Source organism: Oryzias latipes, chromosome 12 (assembly GCF_053564925.1).
Source record: "Oryzias latipes strain Hd-rR chromosome 12, Olatipes_Hd-rR_3.1".
NCBI classification, from domain to species: Eukaryota; Metazoa; Chordata; class Actinopteri; order Beloniformes; family Adrianichthyidae; genus Oryzias; species Oryzias latipes.
Genome location: NC_136248.1, coordinates 30715001 through 30738292, shown reverse-complemented (window position 1 = coordinate 30738292; position 23292 = coordinate 30715001). Strand labels below are relative to the sequence as shown.

The following is a 23292-nucleotide window of genomic DNA, read 5'->3' as shown; positions in this document are numbered from 1 at the left end:
CTCCTCTCTCTCATTCCATACACACACTCTCTCTCTCTCTCTTCATCTCACTCTTTTCTCTGCCTCTCTCTGACACACAACTACTCAGTGACGGGCAGTAAGGTTGATGCTGGTGAGAATGTGACTCCTCTGAAGTCAGATTTATGATGATAAAACTGAATATTTCACCATTTATCCAACAGCATTTAACTGGTAATTCTTTGTGTCTCAACATTCCTCTTTCAATGATACTTACACCAACAAATACACAAACATCTGGACAGAGCATCCTTCTGGTGTCTGAGTCATTCATATTCACAATAAACACATTAAATACATTACATTTCAGTTGTGTGCAACTTAAATTAATTTTGACCTTCATTAGAATATCTTGCTTTTATATGTTTTTTTATTCAAAATTGTATGACTGACATTTGCATCAAAAGCAAATAATATCTTAAATATTAATAAATTGCAATGAATCAGTTTATACTAAGGAGTAATAGTCCATCAAGTGCTGAATTATAATTTAACTGACTCCGTCATTCACGTCCTCTCTTTCCTGCTCACATTAGGAACCCGGTAACTTCGATACACACTCATTCAGCCAAACGGCATGCACTTCTGATAACAGCTACCTGGCTCATGGTTTTACACTGAAAATGCCCCCCTTCCCATGAGTCTTGGGGGCTGAAGGCGGGGCTAAGCCCCAGGCCAGTTGCGGCTTCTCTGATCAGCTCCTTTACCTGAGTGTCGGTCAGAACGGACCGATGTCTGTTCTCCAAATTATAACAGGGCCTTTTTTCAAAGAGATTTCTGCTCATTTATCTCCGGTTCTCTCGCTGCCTCATCAGTGACCAGCAGGGATCTCAGGCAGTCGGTCTCTGCATTAAAGGATCCATGAGAAAAGTGATCTGCGGTCGTTTCCGTCCAGTTAGTTGCGCAAGCAGCGTCACGTTCTGCGCTTCATTCATTCTGATTGCAGCTTTCTGCTGTTTGAGCTCCACAAAGAAGGAAAGTGGGATGATTGCCGTTTGAATGTGCACTTTGAAAAGCTTCAACTTGTTAATAAAAGAGACAATTTGTGTCAGATCAGGAAGTTTTTCATTTTCTCCGGGATACGTTTTGTTCTTTTCTGCCATGACCAATGTTACTGCTTCCAAAAGCTCATAATAATAAACATCGTGACGCTATTATGTTCAGTAAAAAGTAAGAATCTTCCCGTTCTTCCAGAAACATCCTGTGTTTATCTGTATATTTAACCATTTTGACCATGAGGGTAACGGTCTGCACGCACATAAATCTGTATCTATGTGTTCCGGCAGTGGGCGTAACCCGCGCAAATGATTGGCGGTCACGTATGTGTCGGGAGCAGAATCAAACACACACACACACACACACACTGCCAAATTACTTTTATTATTAATTATTTATTTTAATACCCTCTGATGGTTTGAGTGTGGTTTAAGAGGGAAAAAATTATGAAATGAGGCACAAGATATGGAAAATATGACGAGACGCAAAGAGCCGCACGCTCATTGTCCAAGAGCCGCATGCGGCTCGAGAGCCGCGTGTTCGCCACCCCTGGCCTAAAGCATGCCTGTAGAAAAATGTGCAAGAAAGATTTTTTCTCTACGGGTTAACTGAGCGGTCCAAGAACTTAATATTTCATGTGGGCCACCTGCGTGCCATAGACAGATTTGTCACACGACCACTACGTACATTTTATGCATATTGATGAAAAATGGTCATACGTGAATCTACGTGGAAAAAGTGAGAAAGGTTGAGGTCTCAAGGTGACATTTTCACAGATGCATTACAAATGAACCACATTAAAACCACAGAAGTATAAATATACCACAAAAAAGAACATGTAAATCAATATAGAACCATGTGTGATTATTGAGCCGTTTACATGCAATTCATTCGTGATTCATGCGTCAATTATGTCATTATTATTATGTCAATAATGTCATCAGCATGATATGTGCGCTGTGTATGCAATATAAAGGTTCTAGTTTTTGAGTGGTTGTCTTTGCCCGCACTTCTCCCTTTTTAAAAGGGCCAGTTAAAAATGTCTTCTTTTGACAGAATTCTAATAAAAACATAAACCCTGGTTTGTCTCCTCCGTGGGGAATCCAATGGCACAACAAATATTTGATTTTTTAACTGTAAGTTGATCTAAAAATAACAACATTTACTTTTCTTCTTTTCTCCTTAAATCTGAATTGCACAAAGGAAAAGGGTAACAGTTTTTAGAAATTCTTCATTTTCAACCAAAGGAGATTTTTTGTTTTTGTTTTTTATTTCCAGATGAATTAGCAGCATTTTTGAAAAACACCAACTGCTCACAAGACAAAAGTGTTGCTTTGCCTTCTTCTCACTTCTCCTCCTCTTCCTCAGCGAGGAAGCACGTGGCAGTGGAGTGGTGGGTGCTTAAATTAAAATCTCTTCATAATCTTTTAATGCCGCTTTCAGAGTCAATTTAGCCGCCGGTTCCCTTTCACTCCAACCGCGGACATCTTGTTCCTTGGTTCCTGTAAACAAGGCACTCCAATCTTTACCCTATGACTGCCTAAACTGCTCAGATCAAAGCCTTTGGGAGCTCCTAAATACTGTGAGGTCACATGAGGGCAGTACTTTGTCGGTCCTTTTGAAGCTCTTGTCCAGATATTTTACTCTTTCACTAGAGGTAGTTTAAGGACCTGATCATTTGGTTATGTTTTTGTTTACTCAGCAAAGGTGTGTTATTATTGTTTTGTTTTTAGATCTTTTCATTCCGACAATTTTGGTTGGAAAATCCATTTTTACAGTAAAGGCTGTTGGAATGAAGTAACACTAGTTTTTGCAGAGACTTCTGGGAAATTCAGGGCTGTATTTTTTAAGTTGAACATTCAAACACCCCAAACAAATGGCCTTTATAGTGCTGTAAGTAGTCAGGGAATTTGGACATAGCCATGGAAACAAGTGGACTGTTTGATCTGAAAGACCTGCAGTGGGTTTGATTCCCATACATGACGGGTATCGTGTTTTTGGTAAAACAACTAACCTTCAACTTCAATTGAAGTAAGAAGCTTGTTAATTTGTATAAAAGCAAATACATTCTTAAGTTTTTGTTATTTTTCAGGAAAGAAATAGCTTCCAAATGACTTTTAATGTTTTAATGTGAAAATTGATCGAAGGTTATATTTGTAAAGCCAAAAAAGAAAAAAAAAGATAGTATTATGTTTATTAAGTTGGGTGATAAAGTTCTCCTTTGTTTCTAACTTCTCTTTTTTGGGGCTGACTTCCGTAAGTTAACCCGTGCTGTAACCAAATACGATTTTGGCTGCTGTGATTTTTCAGTACTCTGACACAACTTAGTGAACCATGCTCTGGAACACCTCAGCACCAGAGCTCGGTTCAGTGGACTCTGCCGCCACGTGCAATCTGGTGTGGCGTTAACTACCGTTAGCCCTTGAGCATGTCAGTTGCTCAAAACGGCTCCACAAAAAGGTCAAATACTTTCTCCCAGTCAACAAAATCCATGTGGATTGGTTGTACCATAAGGAAAAATGTGGTTCGGGTTTCTACAATAGAACCCCTGTCAGGATCTGAGATTGGACTAGTTCATTTTGCAGTTGGTCCATCTAGTCTACATCTTTCCTACCAGTTTTCTTTTCCTGGATCATTGCTTCTGATGTTGGATGATTCTACAGAACCCAGAAGACGCTGAAGGTGAAGCAGACTGTGGTAGGGTTGTTCTTCAGGCCCATACACTGATGTCTGTTTGTAATCCATCCTCATATAGCAACCTGATGAGCCAAACATGTCTATGCAATGACAGCCTACTGGAACCTGTCCAATCTTTTGACCAATGTTCGCTAAAAACCAGAAAGAGCAGCTAAACGAAACAATGGAGATGTAAACACTGCATTTAGCAAACTTGAGGATCATGGCAGCCACGTAGGTATTTGTCCCATTTTTATACAAAACAACCTAATTTCTAATTTTCCATGACTGCAGGATTTACACAAATATTCTAGCGCAAATCTAATCTACTAAAAGGAATTTAGGACTTTATTTTAATTTTTATTTTTACCGGTATATGTTTATTCTGGTTAAACTGGTTCTGGATACACTTGGCTTAAACTGTGAACTTTGAAGTAGTTTGAATCTAAACGATATTTTGTGTCAGAAGCCAAAGAAAACATTCAAACACTGGAATAGTTTGTTTTTTCAGATCAAAAGAACCAACATAGAAGAATTAATTGGTGAAAGTCCAGGACTCTACTATGCTTTTAAATGGTAAATGGAGTATACAAATATAGCGCTTTCGACCTTCTTACGACGGCCCAAAGCGCTTTACAGTCACAGTCCCATTCACACACACATTCACACACTGATGGCGGCTCCGCTGCCGAACACTGGCGCCAACCTCTCACCAGAGGCAAGGTGGGGTTCAGTGTCTTGCCCAAGGACACTTCGACACATGGGCGTGCAAGGCGGGAATCGAACCTGCAATCGTACGATAATGAGTCGACCGCCCTACCGCTGCACCACGGCCGCCCACACTTTGGTTTGGGCTAGATTTATCTGTTACATTTTATTTTGCTTGAACAAAAAAGGATGATTACTGAGAAACTTCAATTAATGATTTTAGTTTAAAGGAATTTTTCTTGATTTTTCAGCTCTTCATCCTAAAGGTCAACTTCTATGCAGATGACACCCAGCTGTTTATTACCTTCAAGCTGAGGGGAAAATTCGAGATAATAGAGCATGTAAGATTCCCACAACAAAGTTCTGAAGATGGACTGTTGGATGGGACATAGTAAGGTAGTTATACTGACAGATGGGTTCATCCTCCGGCTAATTAAAAAATACCCACATCCCTAATGCATAACTTTGAGGTTGAATAAAATCAAAAAACCTGATTTAAAAAATAACCCCCAGAGTGAATAGAGACTTAGTGGAAAATTATTGTTTTTGGCAGCAGACCATAAATATGTTTCTGTTGGGTGTAAAAGTGAATAAATCTGAAACTAGCCCCCTGTGTTTGCTTCAAATTTAGAACCAGAATGAGGGAATTTATTGAAACTGCACAAAAACTACCAGGTGTGTGGCCAAAATTTGGCCTTAAATGACCTATATATAAAACCAAATTTTTTTTTTTTACTTTTAAGTGTATTATAATGTTAATTCCTCACAAAAAACGATCCCAAAGCGGTGTTTTGATTCATTCACACATCTCTGGGTATTCCTCTTGAAACGAGCCCTTAGAGATCAATTCATCTTACTTCCAGGTAAGAAAATGAGTTTTGAAAATAAATCATATTTTATAAAAAAAATGTTTCCTTGGTGTGCCAAAGATAATTTATAATCATATATATGGATATAGTTTATTCTCAAAAAGGCTTAAGAAAAGCATTACCCTTTAACAGACAAAGGGTTAGGAGATGACTTTGACCTTGAACTGAAGAGGCCCTACCTGGTCTGTGCTGGGGGTGTCTGAGATGTCGTTCATGCTTCGGCTCTGACATGGATCTGGAAGGAGAGACCATCATCATCATCATCAACTCAGTACAGACTAAAAGAACTCTTAAGAAAAAAAAGACATGAGCTATTAAAACCGGGTCAAAATGGAATCTAATTTAGTTGTGTTGAGAACACTGAAAAGTCACACACTCCCTTTTATACACAGGATTATATCCTCACAGCGAAACATTTTTCTTCAAGCTGGTTTTGCTCGAATAGCAGAGGAAGTGAAAAGAACAAAGATCTAAAGAAAATCCTCTTGTAATCCCGTTAAACCCAATGGGTCACAGAAGAAACCGGCAGAGGGGCAGATACGGCAAGGCTAGAAATCTCCTAAGTAAACACACGTTATTCCCAACATTTACAGTCATGATGCCAGCATTAAGATGTAGAAGAACACAGACGCACACAGAAAGCAATCTCAGGCGTTGAAATCATGCAGTTAGCTGAGCTCAGAGTTGATTAAAACACACATTCAAGCAAAATGTTCAGGAATATAGAGATGAGGGATTGGGAGACGTCCGTAGCTAAGGAGGTTGTCTGATCTTTTAGTTGAGGAACACGGATTGATTTTTATACGTACGGTGCAATCAGAGCGTGGCTGCCTGGTTCCTCAGTGAGAGTCTCTATCACAGCTTCAGATGGGGGTTTAATGGCGACCCGCTGAGGGGTCACCGGACGACACAAAGTCGTCTGAGGTTCTGTTCCTGAGTTCTCATCAGCTTAGAGAGGTATGCAACGTTGGGAAAGACCTCATATTTTTGTGAAGCTTTAATTGCGAGGGTCCAACATGTACTTGACTGTGTTTTTCTTTGGAAACCAGATTATGGTTCACCCCGGTAACCACAGCGTAAACCGTAACAGGTACTAACAGACTTCTGACGTGTGTTTGTGTGTGTTGGTGTGGGTGTTGAGACTCACGCAGGCGGCCAAGGCTGCTTGACGGCCGAGAGCGTAGGTCTTCTGTGGAGCGGTGGATCCCAGAAGCTGAACTAGTACTACGACTCAGATTAACATGAGGACTACGGTCTGACAGAGCAGCAGCAGCAGCAGCAGCAGCAGATGAGAACACAACGAGCACAGAAGAGTTGATTGGACGAGGAGAGGTCAAGCAGATGGAGGTCAACATGGCAGAAAACAGAGGAAGCATGAGGATGAGCAGAAGTCCAGACGGCTTTGGTCCAAGTTTGCTGATTGGCTGGTGAAGATGCAGACTTACTGGCAGACGCGTTGGAGGACTTTCCGATGTCTGCCAGTGAGCGGTGGATGGGTTTCTTAGTTTGGTGGCGGTGCTTCCTGAGTAGCACGAAGATGATCTTCTCCTTCAGATCAAGCGGGACGAGGCCATCGGCTATCTGACGATCCACGATCTCCTCTGCGGGGGAAGTTCAGGTTCCAGTTAAACTCCAACTAACCACAAAGTTGATCAGGCATCAGAGCGTATCTTAGCTGCATCTTAAGACATTAATCTAAAAACATTTATGCTGATATACTAAAATAATTCAATAAGGTTGAATTATTTCACTATTTGAGGTCAAACTTCAACTCTTAGATAAGATTCCACCGTTGGATAGTGAGTTTAAAGCTGAAAAAGGGATTTTTCTTTTATTTATTTAACAGTTTCGCTTCCATAAAAACTTGTAGAAACCTTCATCTTCATGCAGTAATTCACCCTCTGGATGTTTGTATTTAGCAGTCATTTACAGATTCTGTGGAATCAACAGGTAAACTAAGAAAAGCAGAAGATTAAAAAAAACTATTTTCGCACCAACAAAGAAAAATGTAGTCCAAATGATCAACAGGAGGTTTTTGATGACATTCTATGACCCTAAAACCTCGTCTTGCTTGGATTTGGTCATATGGCGCTTTGGCCTGGTGCGACTCACCCACGATCTGCGGCAGAGAGTACCCCTCCAGGTCCAGCATGATGCTTCCCGTCTGCAGACAGGTCCTCAGCTCAAACAGGCTGTGGAGGGTCAGCGTGGAGACGTGGGGCTTGCTCCATCTTTCTCCTCCCTCTTCCACCTTCTCCTCAAACTTCACCCACCTGCAGAGAGGAGAGGCTGTCTGAAACGCTGGCCGGTCGGAGGTCTGCTTGACCCGCCAGGGGTCAGTCAGCAATGTCACAGACGTTGTAGAACCAGGAAATCAGATCCGGAGCAGTGTTCACCTCGCAGACTCCTTCCACTCCAGCTCGTCCCCATCACGCTGCAGCGTGTCCATCTCAGTGAAGATCGTGGGGGTCGGGGCGCCGTCGTCCTCCCCCAGGATGTTGCGTAGTCGCTCTGCAGCCGGAGACACTAGAACCAGAGAGCGATTCAGCTGACAGAACATGTGAGACAAAAGGCAAACTGATGGAGATGCAGCAGAAGCATCGCGGTACCAGAATGTTCTGACAGACCAGACAGCGACAACAAAAGTCCAAACCAGATTCATCCGTAAAATGAAGAAGAGTCAGGATTTCAACCACGGATCCACAAGAGAATTCAGTAATAAAATCCACATTTCTGTTCCTGGATTCATGTTGACTTCATGAAGTTTTAGACGTTTGCCAAGAAACCAAACATTTAGATGATCAGCGGATAGTTTTTGAGCGGAAAGACCTGCGTCAAACTAAATCTAAAAAAATGTTTGTATCTCTTTACATTGATTTATACTGCAAATATTTGATTGATTTATCCTCGCTGTTGCCAGAAGTGATGCATCGAGCATCTTCCATCCTCTCTCTCAGACAGGTTGGGTAATTATTACGACACAATCCCTGCGGCTGTTTGAAGCTGGGATTCTTTACGACCACTTTTCAACCTCTGCAGGGTCACAACGCTGATGATGGACGGACATACCAGACAGAACTCGGTTTCTAAAGAAGTACAGAGAGTAACGTTTAGGGTGAAAGGGATGAAAAACGGGATAAACGGGCTGCGACCACTCTTTAAGAGATGCTGGAGACTACAAAGAGAAGAGAATAGGGAGAGGAAACTATAACAGAGAAGACTTTTCTTACTTGATGACTATAAGTTAGACTTGTAGATGATGGAGAGCAGCAGTGGATGAGTACTCAGGTCAAGTATTGTGTGTCAATGAAAGGCCTCCTTCATCCAGGTGACATCAGACTGATGAAGGACGAGCGGTGAAACATTTCAAAGAAAGAAGACTTTAAATCCAGATACAATGCCTTGACCCTCAGGTTAAGTATAAACGTGGAGCCTCAGTCACCCTTTTTGGGCCGTCCTGGTCCGTGGTGACTCCTAGAGGGGAGGCCACGTTTAATGCCCAGTTTAAACTTCAGAGGGGATTGAAATCACTGGGGTCACAAGGCCACTGGAATGGAATCGCCCCCAATTGCTGCAAAATGGGACACAAGCTGATGACATCATCCTCGATTGGAATTTTAGGCCCGTAGTAAAATCACGCCCACATGGCTCCATTTAACCTGAACTTATTATGAGAATGTGCTGAGACGGAGCAAACTCAGGTGGCCAATCACTTCAAATGTAACCTTCTTTTTAAAAAAAACGTCTGCTATTCGTTGATGTCTGTCGCGGGTTTCGGCCGACGCGTCTTCACGTGAATTCGGTTTCGAGCTGCTCAAACTTTTGGTCGGTGGAAAATTCCGGAGTTCTTGGGTATTTTACGTAGTTTATTCGTAAAATACGCGTACGTAACGTAACACATACATAACTATTGCCTAAATCTTGTCCAATTGTTGATGCAGAGATGCTAATTGATTTTTGTGAGATGCACACACAAACTTGTGGCTTTCCACAACCGTTCAACAAATGTCTAATGGACTTTTCACGCATGAACCAACGATGTATAACTTTTATTTGGCGCATACGGCGCACATATCACACTCAAATCATGTGATTGACGCTCAAATTTTAGGGCAGATTTGATTTCCGTGTTCTTTGCGTGGTTTGTTCATGCGTCTTCCGTGGTTTTAATGTGGTCCAGTCGCGATTCATCTTCGGAAATTTCACGTAAAGACCTCAACTTTTCTCACTTTGTTCACGTATGACAGATTTTCAAATGCACAAAATGTATTTAGCGGCTGCGTGACACGACCTTTAAGCCTAAGAACAGACTGGAATGAGCGAGTAAACCACGAGGAACTGGAGCTGAAATTCCGGTCATGGATTGAATATAAAATCGTTGAGGCCGTTCCGAAGGTTAACCAGAGTTTAGCAAAGAATTTTAAGACTCCATAAAGCGGCCACATCAAGTGGAATTAGACGTAGATTAGCGTCTGATCTCAGATTTACATGTTTTCCGTCAATATTTGTGTTTGTCTGGATTTTTCCTGCACGGTGGTGCAGTGGTCAGCGCTCTTGCCTCACAGCAAGAAGGCCACCGGTTCAAGTCCCGGCTGGGGGACCTGAACCAGAACATCAGTGGGGGACCTTTCTGTGTGGAGTTAGCATGTTCTCCCTGTGTATGCGTGGGTTTTCTCCGGCTTCCTCCCACTTTCCAAATTCATATACTGTATCATAGGTTAATTGGTTTCTCTAAATTGTGCATAGGTGTCCATGGGTGTGTGATTTGTGGCCCTGCGACAGACTGGCGACCTGTCCAGGATGTCCCCAGCCTTCGCTCGCAAGTGGCTAGGATAGGCTCCAGCAACCCCGTGACCAAGAAAGAGTCAAAATGGGTTTAGAAGCTGAATGAATGAATGGATGGATTTACCCTCCCAGGGAGAACCTCCATTTACATTTAATGCAAGGAAATCCACATCACTCATGTCTAATGAGTGAACCAAAGTCAGTGGCCCAACGGCCATCTGACAGGCACACATTATCAGCTGACACCTCCTCTAATTTTAGCTGATCAATCTCCATTAACGCCCTGAGCCCGCAGGCTGATCAAGCATGGCGTTGCTGTTTGTGTGACACCAGGATGTGGGTCTCACTGCCGCCATCAGGCTGGTATAATCATAGGGGAAAATGAGAAACCATGAATTATGACGATGACCTGTCAGCTTCATGCTTTTCCTTCATGAAGAAACAAAAGGATGTGCTGGAAGACGCCCTCACAGCAGAGTTTGCACAGTGATATTCGGTTTTCCACCCATCACACGCTCGCTTCAGTGGAGATGCTTCCACTGGCTGTGAACAGAGTGAAGCCAAGCGAAGTCGGACAGAAAGTTACCAAATCTTTTTCATGCGTGTTAAAGAACAAACGTTTTTACTGTCTCTATGTGCCGTGTGATGACAAAACCTGTCCTAACCAAACCTTATATTAGCATAACTCTAGTAATAATTTGGTGTATTCTAAAATCATTAAAGGCCAACCAAACGTTTCAGAGGAAAAACATCATAGAAGGCTGGAGAACCATAAAAGGTCTATTATAAAATCTTTTTTCCAGAAAAAGTCCTATTTAATGTCATCTTTACCTATTTGGGATCCAGGTAAAGTTTTCCAGGAAGCCATCATTGAGGTTTTTCGGGTCTCTGGTTTGGTTCTATAAGGTCTAGAATCTTCTAGCTTCTCCAGGAAAGCGGCTTCCTGTCTTTTCAAAGCTGAAAGTCCTCAGCTCATCTCTGTTTGGTCAACAGTTCTTCTCCCGTTGGTCCCTTTCGAGTTCTTTTCCTCCGGGGTTCTCTGGGATTATGCCTCAGCCTTCACAGTTTGGCGTTTGGTTGCCACGCCTTTCCGGCGGTCACAGGAGGTCTGTGAGCTGTGGTGGAAATCCTCGAAAAATGTGCAGAGCAGCAAAGAAGTGAGAGGCGGCGACCCACTCCACGGAGAGCTCAAGTGCCCTCTCCACACGCAAACACACTCGTGCTCAGCGTCCTGGAAGGGACGGACGCTTTCGCCAACACCGCGTCTCCCTGCAGACTCCTCGGAGTCCTGCGTTGGGGCCTCAAACCCCCCACCTGGGACAGAACAGGAATCCTGTCCGGAACAGAGGCAAACGTGCACGAACAGCACTCCTTCTCATGCACGGCTCACAGTTCCCCACCTCTAATCAGCTTACAGGCTTCAGACCCCACAGCCCCTTGGGAAACGTGCAGGGCTGTGTTTGCACAGGAACTTGCATGGATTATCGGCCTCACAGCAGCCATCAGTCAAACGCCTTTGACCGGACTCAAAAAGTGACAAAATAAACATTTTCCAGAGGGAACAAGAACCGGTCAACCACAAAACCAACCGTTTCACCTGAACGTTTTGACGTGAAGGGCTAAAAAGGGTCCCACCTTTCTGCACTGCTGCAGGTGAGGATCCACGTTCAAGCACACCTGGAGACGCTTCTCCCTGAAGACGTTTTTAATGCGTGTGTTGGGCAGAAATGCTGAAGACTGAAGACGTTTCCCAAAAATCAAACTTTTTCAGCAGCTGTAACGTTGGTTGGAAGCTCACCTGATCTATCAGGTAATGGTTGGGTAGGACCCAAGACACAGTAGACCAAATGAAATGATGATGTCATGAACATGGATCAGTCCATCATTCCAGTACAAGTATGGAAAGACTGAATTTAGCAAAGTCATGTGACCATCCAGTGTCTAGAATGTTCCATGAATGTTCCCTTTGGATTATTTGGATGTGGAAAAACAACCGTGGTGAACTTTAGGAAACTAACATGTGAGTGGAAAAATTATTTGAGTTAATTATTGTACTAAATATTTTGTTAAATGCAGAAATCGGACCTCCTCCTTTTTTCTTCTGCTCTACTAATTTCAGTGTCAATCACAATAGTGATCAGGAAAGAGTAGGAATCATTTATTGTGTTTCTTGTCCAGCTTGCACAGAATTCTGCCTCCCAGACTGTGAATGAATTGAGTGACGCCGGACAACAAATCAAGCGTACCTCTGCGCACGCTCCAGGAGTTTTTTAGGGAAACGACAGAATTAGCGGATGACGTGAGGGGGGGGGAGAGAAGGACACAGATCACATTTGTGGTGATGATCAGACACCAAAAACCACAGAGATGCTAAAATAATTCTGCCCGGTTCACAGTTTCAGCGGCATCAGTCTGCAGCTGCTTTTGAATAAGTGCTAAATTCAATTCAATTTTATTTGTAGAGGCCAAACCAGTAAAAGCAGCAAAGAGCGGATCTCCAGAATGTGTACCGGCAGTACCGGCTCACTCTCAGCTCTGGGTGTAGTCAACCACAGCAGCAGAAATTCCTGCCTGTCTGCCTGCCTGCCTGCCTGCCTGCCTGCCTGCCTGGCTGGCTGTCTGCCTGCCTGCCTGCCTGCCTGCCTGCCTGCCTGCCTGCCTGCCTGCCTGCCTGCCTGCCTGCCTGCCTGTCTGTCTGTCTGTCTGTCTGCCTGCCTGCCTGCCTGCCTGCCTGCCTGTCTGTCTGTCAGTCTGTTGGCCTACTACTTCCTGCTCTGCAGTGTTCTGGAAGATTTCTTCATCTTTTCAGCTCAGCCTTCTCGTAGCAGACAGGTGAAGCTCTGAAAGTCCCCTCCTCACACTAGCAGAGTGTAAAATCATCCTGGATTGTCCTGGAAGGCTCCAAAAGCCTTTCAGGGTCTAAGACGCTGCCCAAAACACATCACACCGAGGGGTTTTTCTGTGGAAACCCGAACGCTTCTTTAAGGACAGATGTCGAGTCCAGCTGGTTCATCCCTGGCAGATGGACAATGTTCAGCCAGGCGTCAGTGTTTGAACTGACCTGAAGGGTCGGCGGGCTCCTGAGGCAGCAGGCTGCCCTCGTCATCGTCGTAGGGCTCCTCGTTGCCATGGTAACCCCCTGATTGGGAGCGCTCGTGGTGCTCGTAGAGGCCGTGTCTGGAGTCGCGGTCGGGCTCGCCGGCGTGAGACTGATGTCTGCGCCTCTTTCTTCTGTGGGTAACGGGGACGCCGATGTAGAAGGGCTGAGCTTCTGGAAGACACACAAGGTTCCGCCTCTGAGGGTTCTCCTCTGGTTCTGAGCGAACGGACCGGGTTCAGCGGAACTCAAAGGTTCCGGTTAAACCAGCCTCACCATCATCTTCGTCGCAGTGCCTGTGACCTCTGCTGCGCCCGCGCTGCCAGTCCTGATGGTCCATTCCGAGGAAGGTCAGCAGAACCAGAAGAACCTGGAACACAAAACAGAACCAGATGGATGTTTTTCATTTGGAAATCCTTTATGGCAAAAAAGTTGGCTAAAATATAATCTTTAGAAAAATTGGCAACATCATGAATTTGTTTCTGTGTTGAAGAGCAAAGCTGTGGTTCCTCCTCGTGAAAGCAGGTTCTCCAGGAGAACCGGCTCTGAAGACCCTCATGTCAGTCTGAAGGCAGTCTTAAAAAAAGCTATTAGTCCAGCAATGACCAAAACTGTTTGCAGCTTCATGATTGACGTTTAAGACGACAGTAAAGATGACAAAGTGTGCAGGTGTAATCATTAAGAAGCACAACAACCAGAAAGGTTGAACTGAAAAATTCTCTCAAAGATGCTCCTCGTTTTTGTTGGGATCTTGGCTTCTGTGTCGTCTTTTGTGTCTTACTTGCAAAACCTTTGCAGTAATTCTCCTGGTTGTGTGTCAAAGAACAGGTTTACATGACATTTTTGGGATTTCTTTTACGAACAGAACTTTGACGTTGCCATGGCAACAACATGGATGGAGACTATAAAATTTTGATTTAGTAGAAACTAGGCAGAAACGTTGTCATAAAGTCTGGCTGAAGACCAAATTATGATTATAATCATCATTTTTAAATGAGAAGCTTCTAAAATGAAGTTTGAAATCCTTCCCCTGAACAGGAACGTTACCGTTTGTGTGGATTCCTAAACTAATTCCTAAAAAAAACACACACAGATTTTAATCCAGAGAACAAAAAAAACTGAGATGAAGAGTCTGAATATTTCAAACTTAAAGCCTCTGTCCCGTGCATCAGCATGGGTGTTGACCCGTACGGGTTCTGCAGGTTTTTGGGGTTGTCCGGGTCCACAGAGGGTCGTAGGGGAGCGGCTGCATCTTTAGGGGAGCTCAGGTGGGTTTTGCAACTCTCTTGAGGCTCGGACGGCCACCTCAAGGGACGTCAGGAAAATTGGACTTGGGGTGTGAACGTGATCCATAAGTGCCCGTAGGACGACCGTAAGATGCCCACATCAGCGTGCACGTGTCACATGAACAGCACTAATGGGCTCCTTGCACAGTCTGCAGGATTTAGGGGATTAAAAAAACGAAAACTGCATACGACACGCCTGTGTCTCGCCCACTTCGCCCTTGCGTGTTGTATAAGTGTTCACTACGACCTGTCGTCCGCAGCATAAACGTGGAAAAACTGTTTCTACGGGTTCGATTAGCGGTCTGCAACCTTGATGTGGGTCACCTGCGGTTTGACCATAGCTCACCCACAGACAGCCCATATCCTCCCGTCAGGACAGTTGGGACGAAGCCTTAAACAAAATGACAGGATATTCCTCTGAGATCAGGGAATCCTGCTGGTCATTCCGCAGCGCGAACCGGGCCACGGCCCCCCACGGGCCCACGTGGCAGCGCATGTGTCCATGGATCGATGCAGACAAGGTCGATGGAAAAACTCCAGCAGCAGACTGACGCTCAAACCAGGAAAAGCAACGGAAACATTCTGGAATCCCCATCATGACCAGCATCATTCATGTGATGCAGAGGAAAGAAGTGATGCAGGGTTCAGAGCCGTCAGCTCACGATGCATCCTCACATGAAAACTGCTAAACAGCATCTCTGCGAACAACTCCATGGAAAATTTTAATATCTGTTAGCAAACTGGCTGATTCCACCACATTTGCAGAAACAGGAATATTTAAGATTTAAAAAAGGGAACTAAAGAAAACCGCACGAACTGTGACACATGATGTCATAGTCGTCTCTTCAAAACGTTAAAAAACAGACTTTCCGGTCAAGACCGGAAAAAAAAAGGATAAAAACTTCATTTGTGCAATTTGAACAGCTGCACCGACACAAGGCTGACAGGAGGGGGCAGGAGTGCACTAAGAGGTGAGGAATGTTTCTGTTTCTGCAACTGAGTAAAGCACAAGTTACACACTGGAGTTCGTAACATGTTTACTTGTACGATGTTTATTTGTACGATGTTTACTTGTACAATGTTTATTTGTACGATGTTTATTTGTACGATGTTTACTTGTACGATGTTTAGTTGTACTATGTTTATTTGTACGATGTTTATTAGTACGATGTTTACTTATACAATGTTTATTTGTACGATGTTTACTTGTACAATGTTTATTTGTACGATGTTTACTTGTACGATGTTTAGTTGTACGATGTTTATTTGTACGATGTTTACTTGTACGATGTTTAGTTGTACGATGTTTATTTGTACAATGTTTATTTGTACGATGTTTACTTGTACAATGTTTATTTGTACGATGTTTACTTGTACAATGTTTATTTGTACGATGTTTACTTGTACGATGTTTACTTGTAGGATGTTTATTTGTACGATGTTTACTTGTACAATGTTTATTTGTACGATGTTTACTTGTACAATGTTTATTTGTACGATGTTTACTTGTACGATGTTTACTTGTAGGATGTTTATTTTTACGATGTTTACTTGTACGATGTTTAATTGTACGATGTTTATATGTACGATGGTTAGTTGTACGATGTTTATTTGTACGATGTTTACTTGTACGATGTTTATTTTTACGATGTTTACGTGTACAATGTTAATTTGTACGATGTTTACTTGTAGGATGTTCATATGTACGATGTTTACTTGTACAATGTTTATTTGTAGTACGTTTATTTGTAGGATGTTTACTTATACGATGTTTATTTGTACGATGTTTATTTGTAGGATGTTCGTAGGTCATATACCTGGTTCTTCATAAACGTTCAAAGGTACCAAACATGGTTTAAGGAAGTTTTCTCTTATGGCTAGCTGCGATCAAGGCTAACACACTTTACCGTTTTGCTAACATTACGCAACGCTAGCTGTTATCTTGTCAATCCAGTTGCTAGCTTCTGAAAGTTGGGTCTTAATTTTAAACCCAAGAAATTAACAGACAGCAGCACTAATATCATTTATTACCATTGACTCTCTACAACAGTTTGCTTCCTGGCTCCCACGTATCCTGAGATTAATGAGGTTTTCCTTTGTCAGCAGGAGCCCCCTGCTGGTGACGATGGGAATTTCAACATGCTTTTACTCGAGCATCCGTCCTTCTTTTGGCTTGATGGCTGTTTGTTTTTTTATTCTAGTGGGATCAATTTGATCAAAAATACATAAGTGGATGAAAATGAAATCTAAAAAAAAGCAACACAGGGAACAACCCCCCACCCCCACCTCACTCATGACGTAGATTTGTCTTTCCAAAGCGGAGCACGGAGAGACTTTCCAGGCGGATCAATACCTGTCATTTGTGGTTTCAGAGCAGGTCCTGAAGCCTGATCACTGACTGTGAAGGACAGTCGCATGAGTACCGTCCCACATGCAAACACAAGAGCAGAGACCCCTGCCAAAGCATCTCAGACGTCGGTGCAGCTCCAGTCAGACGCTGGTTTGTGTGGATCTGCATCACTCAAAACAGCACAAAAAGCTGCTCTGAGAGCCATCCAGGTGCGTCAAAACACCTGAGCAAAGCTCTGAGGACAGGTTCCCCACAAACCAGGAAAAACCAGCAAAGTACGGAAGGACATGAGGGACAAAAAAACAAGTCTAAAACCTTACAAATGAACATTTGTTTTATTAAAAGTTGCAGCTGTGCGGAGAGACGGTTTATCCTTAATGGAAGTAAACATGTTCTGTCTAAAAGTAATTCAAGGATTAATGAAGATTTAAGGAATTGATTTCAATGGATCCATTTTCAAACAAAACATTTTGAAGGTATTATTGCCCAAATGGCTAAATACATGTTTTTTGTTGATAATGTAACATATTTCACTTTATTTTGAAAATCAGAAGCTTTTCTTTTTCATCGTTTCTGTTTTGTCCTCCTCTCCATCCAGTTTTAGCGTTATGATCAAGCTGACATTTTTTTCCAGAATCTAAAAACAAGTTGTTTTTTTTTCTTTATACGATCAAACATTAAAAATGTTTTCGAGATCAATAAACAACAGGAAGCTTTTAAAGAAAATAAAAGGCACGTTAGGAATGACAAAAACGTGAAAACCTATCTTACCCGACGACACGATGCAGGACTTCCTGAAGAAATGCTGTGAAAAAGACAGAAATGGCAGATTTGTGCTTCAGCTGTGCAGCAAAAACTGCGACTGAACACAAACTCATGAAGTGATGACGGGCTGATGGGGGGGGGGGGGTCAATCAATCACATTTGGTGCAGTTCTCAATGATTAGGCAGCACTGATGCAGGTTCTGATTGATTTCACTGCTGTTTGAAGGATTTCTGCAGCTGATGGCCCAAAAAACCCAGTTCATTTCATTTAGTAAAATGGGGCGTCTGCAGAACGGATGACAATTTAGAATCAAAAAACTTTATTAATACCAGAGAGAAATGACAGTTTTAGCAGAGCTCCCATCAACCAAGTTCCCCAGACAAAAGTGTCATCGTGCGACGATCAGAAAAAGCTACACTACAAAAATGTGACAGCAATGCAAATTGGCAGTGTGTCAAATTTAGATTTAAATGAAAATAAAAAGCTGTTTTGGAAAGTGAGTATGTTTTTGTAGAAGAGTTTTTATACGGAACGGGTTGCGGGGAGTCTTATGCTATGCTACGTTCACCGGCCTCGGCGCCTTCAAGCCGCCACTTTCTATGTAAAGTCAGTGGTTGTGTCCAACTTCCTCCAATACTCACTACAGAAAACACCATATAGGGCGTTCACCATTTGGTAAAGCTGTCCGAATTCCCACCCTAACTACTAAAAAAAACGATGTATTATAAAACGAATTCGGACACCATGCTCATTACTTTTTATATTTTTAAAGGCGGACATGACGTCATCGATTTCATGAAATTAAAATCTAATTGAGATGAGCGTTTTACAACAATTATTTATGAATCAACTGTCTTAAAATTCATTTGAATACATTTCTTTGGCAAAAATTGTTCCGACCCAATGCATTGTGGTCTATATTCGGCAATCTAGTGAGCACCGATGCACACTGGGCTTTTTTCCGTTCATTTTACTTCTACTGTACTTCCTGTCAGTGTCCTGGATTTTAAATGGAGGACGCTTTTGTGAATCAATTCCAATATTTCCCTCTCAACAACACAGATATTAAACCAGATTGGGCTCAGATCTGCATCTCTCTGTCTGTGATTCTGATCAAAACGGCAGGAGCGGCAAAATAATCCCAAAAAGAGGCGAGATGAGAAAGTGAGCCACAAATCCAAATGTAATATCATAATTAAAGTGGTGGTTTGCATTTGATCTGCAGCTTAGTGTCAGCTGTAATCTGTGGACCGGAGACTCTCTGTGGGATGATGGGATGTCACATCCCATTCGATCACGCGCTTCCTGGTTTCTGAGGTCCAGCGATGCCTTTGGGCAAAGCAGATACTTTCCTCTGCTTCAGTCTGTGAGCGGCTGCTGCTGCAAACACAGAAGGAGCTGACGCGTCACTTTAAACGCCACATCTGAGTGTGATGTCATGCATAGAAACCATGCACTTCCAGTTCCAACCAAATTAAGTCAACTCAGCCGCAATTTTTTATTTTTTGCTATACGGACGCCGCCATGTTGGAGCCAGAGATCGTCAGTGATTGGTTGGTCTGAGTTAACATTTCCATGGTAAACCACTCTCACCAATCAGGAGTGAGCCTGTTGGAAGGCCACGCCCCTACCACTAGAAAGCGGGCCACACAAAGTCTGTCAAACGTTTTAATCGTCGGACGTGGGGGCCAGCAGGCTCCACTTACTTTTTATTGAGGCTTCTGATTGGTCAGTTTAGAACAACCTGAACTAAAAAAAAAACATCATTAAAAAAAGGAGGATTATCAAGAAGATCCAGAATGGTTCTTCTGACCAATAGAACGACTCTTAGACTCTATAGAAGTCTGTGGGAACGCCAGGGGGGAGGAGTCACTCCGTCCAGTTCTTATATACAGTCAATGTTTAAGTTCTGAGTCTGTCTTTACGTCGGACGTTTGAAAAAACAGACGTGACTGGGAGTGAACTTTAAAAACTTGATGTTTTCTGAAAAACTTTTGTGTTTATAATTCCAAGCATTTCAATTTGTTTTTACCAACATTTTCAGGATCAAAAATAAAATAAAAATAAAAACCCAAAACATCAAAGACGATTCTCTGCTCAGCTTTTGTGACGCTCCAACTTCCTGTTAAGCACATTACAGTTCATCAAACAGCAGAAACTTTCCTCTGAGGCTCAAATAAACACCGGTGGAAGCTGTGAGGAGATTCTATAGTTTCCTTTTCACACTAAATCTAACAAAAAAAGGTATAAAAAACAAAACTGCAGAGCATCTGTCATGTAGTAACAGAAACTAGGGATAAATGTTGTATCATCTGGAGTTTTGGATCGATGGCGTTTGTGAACATCTTCATCTGTAAACATTTTTGATAGATTTGAATCTGATGAATAATTGACTGATAATCCATTCAGGACAGCAGCTTTTTTGTCATTTCTATCATTCTGACCCCGTTCTTCAGGGGTGGAGCAGTCTTCATCCCCCAGGGCTGTTCTGGCTCTGGGATGCGGGTCACATCGTCCCCGTCACGCCGACCTGGAATCACATCCACACGGTTTGATTTGAATTTTCAGGGAAGGCAGGTGTTGGGCTGATAAACAGAAACAAAGATGGCCCGCCTCCCTCCTCCAGCTCTGCCTCTCTGTGTTTATGTCACTTTACTTCTTCATCACCGGTTCAAACCAGAGCGCCGCCGCCGCCGCCGCCGCATATGGGATGCTGCAGCTGTGAGGCAGCAGGTGACAGATGAGGCTGCAACGACTCAGATTTAAAGACAAGCAGGAGCTTCCACTCCTCCGTTTCTCCACCAGCTGATACGAAGTTTATCCAGGAGAACACCAACTGGCTACTCTGGTCTGTGACGGAAACTTCTCAGCCTTACTGAACTTTCTGCCAGATCTGCAAGATTTTATTTTCTCTAATATTTTACAATAGTTTGTCAGCAGTAAATATGTAGCCCCCTCGAGGAGTCGGCATGAACACAAGGTTTTTTAACAGGGTTTATTGCTCTTCACAACCCCTGAGAACTGGCAGCAAAATAAAAACACAAATATGCATCAAATTTAATTCTACAACATATGAAACTTAAATTAGACAAAGTAAAAGCACACAAACCTCGTGGGCTGACATCCCTGAGGGCTAATTGCTCATTTAGCTCGAGATTTCCTTCTCACTGACTAAATAAACACAATAAATTAAATACATTCTATCCATGCAGCAACAAATTAAATACATAAATATTTACGGCTGTTTCGAAATATGTTCTAAGTAAAAAAAACATCAAAACAACTTAATGCCTTCCACTAAATCCTTGTTGGAACGACACAAACTCAGAACTGTGACCCAAGTGATTTAATCAGACGACAAAGACGTGAGGCGGAAACTGCAAAGAGGAGACCAGGGTGCGCCAGAAACACCGTCAAGCACAGGTGACCTCTGGGAAAATGTACGGCTCCGGTCCAGACTAAATAAGGACCGCCTCCCCGACCTCATATACGGTCAATGGTTGGAGGAGCCAACCGTGGCTCCTCCAACCATTGACCGTATATGAGAAGTGGACCGAGTGGCCCTTCCCCCTTGTAGTTCCACAACAGAAAGTACCCGCTGGCTCCAAGATGCCAGAATCCCACAGACTTCTATAGAGAAATAAATGTAGTTCACGTTATTCAAGTTATAAGATGACCAATCAGATGCCTCAATTAAAAGTAGGTGGAGCCTGCTGGCCCCCATTTTCAATGTTCAAAACGTGTATGTGTAGCCCAGTTTTGAGTGGAATAGGTGTGGCGTTCCCACAAGCTCACTCCTAATTGGTGAGAGTGGTTGCCATGAAAACGTCGACTCAGACCGACTCAGACCAATCACTGCTTACTGACAACATCCGGCTCCGACATGGTGGCGTCCGCGTCATGGAAAAATGGTGACTGACTTGACTTCATTTCACTGGAGCCGGAAGTAAACCAGTTTCTACGGAGGACGTCACTCTGACTCAGTCCAGTTCCCATTGGTCCAAAGTCCGGTCCTCCGCAGAAAATCTTTCCCGTTCACGTAAATGAACAGGAAGTCACTCTGGTCCGGAAAGAGAGATGTTGAATCAGAACCAGGTCCAAACAAACCGATCAGAATTGACTGCTGGACGCTGGTTGGTTAAGAGATTCTCCTGAAAAACGCTGTGGGGGTGGAGGTGATGAGCAGATGGGGGGAAAGGGCGACCTCTGGTGGTGAGATTTATGTAGCCGCGAGCCAGAGGAGTCCGGAGGAGTCCCGCGTGGGTCTGGGCTGAGAGGAGCCGGGTTCTCTCCCCTCAACGCTGATTTACATAAACTTTCAGGAGCCCATAACGTCTGGTTCTCACGTCTTTCTGGAGTTTAGAACCACCACAGGGCACCGAACTGTAGTAGTTCGTTCCAACAAAAAAAAATGAGAACATTTTGAGATGGTGACCGTGAGGCCGAGCAGACGCCAGAGAGAAGCTCCATGAGGAGACCCAGAACCCTCAACCTCTTAGAAACTCCTCTGTGAGCCATCAGGGTCACGCGGGATTGGACTGAACTCACACGTCATGGTTTCAAACCTGGTTCTGATGGACTGCAGTTATCACATCACCTCACTTTCTATCCACCTTCACCTCCGAACGTAGACGTCACACGTCGGTTTTTTTTCTTGGGGGGGGGGGGTCCTAATCCTTCCTCTGGTTACATTTAGCAAACCAGATTACTGAAAAAAGCGGATTGTTACCTGATTTCTGACGCACGCGCAATTAATTCTACAGATGATGGCTCCTCTCAAATGATCGGGACTCTAGAAAGTTAATCCCGCTCAGATTATCGGGGTTCAGACAAACCTGATTCCTGTGAGATTATTTACACCAAAACCGCCCGCATTTCTGTTGCGCGTGCGTGTGGAAACTATTTGTACGTGTGAACGCGTGCTTGGGTATATTGACACTGTCTTTCCTCGGTGTCCCGTGCGCTCTCCTCCAGTGGCGCGCGCCTGCTCGGTGCGTAAAATGACGGAGCTGCGCCTCCACGCGCGCCTCCCTCTCCGCCTCGCGCACCGGCGCTCGTTCCAGCGCTTTACAGGAGCGTCGCGCCGCAGCATGGATCCGCTCGGGAACGGGTCGGACGGAACCGGCGCGTGCGTGAACTGCAGCTCCAACCAGTTCGTGCAGCCCGCGTGGCAGGTCGGCCTGTGGGGCGCCGCGTACTGCGGCCTCGTGGCCGTGTCCGTGCTCGGGAACCTCGCGGTCATTTGGATCATTCTGGCGCACGAGCGCATGAGGACGGTCACCAACTATTTCCTGGTGAGTTTTTCCAAAAGGATCCTATTACTAAATTATTTAGATTAACTGTAAACTTCGTCTTTTCTCCCCTTTTTTGTTGAATCGTTTTCTCTCCTAAAGAAGCTCATCAGTTATCTGATTGTGTTTATTCTGAGATTTAGTATTTTATGGATGAACAGTTAAACATCAAAGGAGGACAGAAATCTGATTTCAGAAATAAAGGTCTGCACTTTAGCCACGACTGTAAACTCCCAGCTTTGCCTGAAGTGTCCTCCTCAGATTTCTAATTTTTGACATTAGCGGTTTCCATCCCTGATGCCCCCCACCCCCACCCGCCAGCATAAGTCCCACAGTCTGGTTCTCTGTTCTCCATCTGCTGGGTGACTGTTTCATCCAAATGATTCTAGAAGTTTTTGGTCTTTTGTTGTTGTTTTGACCCCTCAGAGCCTTGAACTCTGACCTCTACTG

General features: G+C 43.7%; 2 protein-coding genes across 14 annotated transcripts in view; one reads left to right on the top strand and one right to left on the bottom strand.

The window, feature by feature from the left end:
• The window catches only part of slc4a5b (solute carrier family 4 member 5b), a 36894-nt gene extending 19236 nt beyond the window's left edge, over positions 1 to 17658 (bottom strand). For 9 of the 12 annotated variants that reach the window (XM_078956072.1, XM_078956082.1, XM_078956077.1 and 6 more), the window contains exons 1-8: positions 17557 to 17658; positions 13426 to 13519; positions 13114 to 13323; positions 7664 to 7793; positions 7380 to 7540; positions 6713 to 6868; positions 6415 to 6522; positions 5447 to 5502 (exon numbers count right to left, since the gene is read on the bottom strand). In XM_078956072.1, the coding sequence (XP_078812198.1) occupies positions 5447 to 5502; positions 6415 to 6522; positions 6713 to 6868; positions 7380 to 7540; positions 7664 to 7793; positions 13114 to 13323; positions 13426 to 13489 (885 nt within the window). In that variant the 5' untranslated portion in view covers positions 13490 to 13519; positions 17557 to 17658. Of the gene's footprint in view, positions 1 to 5446; positions 5503 to 6414; positions 6523 to 6712; positions 6869 to 7379; positions 7541 to 7663; positions 7794 to 10883; positions 11397 to 13113; positions 13324 to 13425; positions 13520 to 17556 lie in introns of those variants that run through there. The other 3 variants (XM_078956075.1, XM_078956080.1, XM_078956083.1) reach the window with 3 other exon arrangements.
• Positions 17659 to 21788: 4130 nt separating this feature from the next.
• Positions 21789 to 23292, top strand: part of tacr1b (tachykinin receptor 1b) — a 10561-nt gene continuing 9057 nt past the window's right edge. Inside the window, exon 1 of one of the 2 annotated variants that reach the window (XM_011481385.4) lies at positions 21789 to 22845. In XM_011481385.4, coding sequence (XP_011479687.1) covers positions 22552 to 22845 — 294 coding nt within the window. In that variant the 5' untranslated portion in view covers positions 21789 to 22551. The remainder of the gene's footprint in view (positions 22846 to 23292) is intronic. The other variant, NM_001278894.1, reaches the window with a different exon arrangement.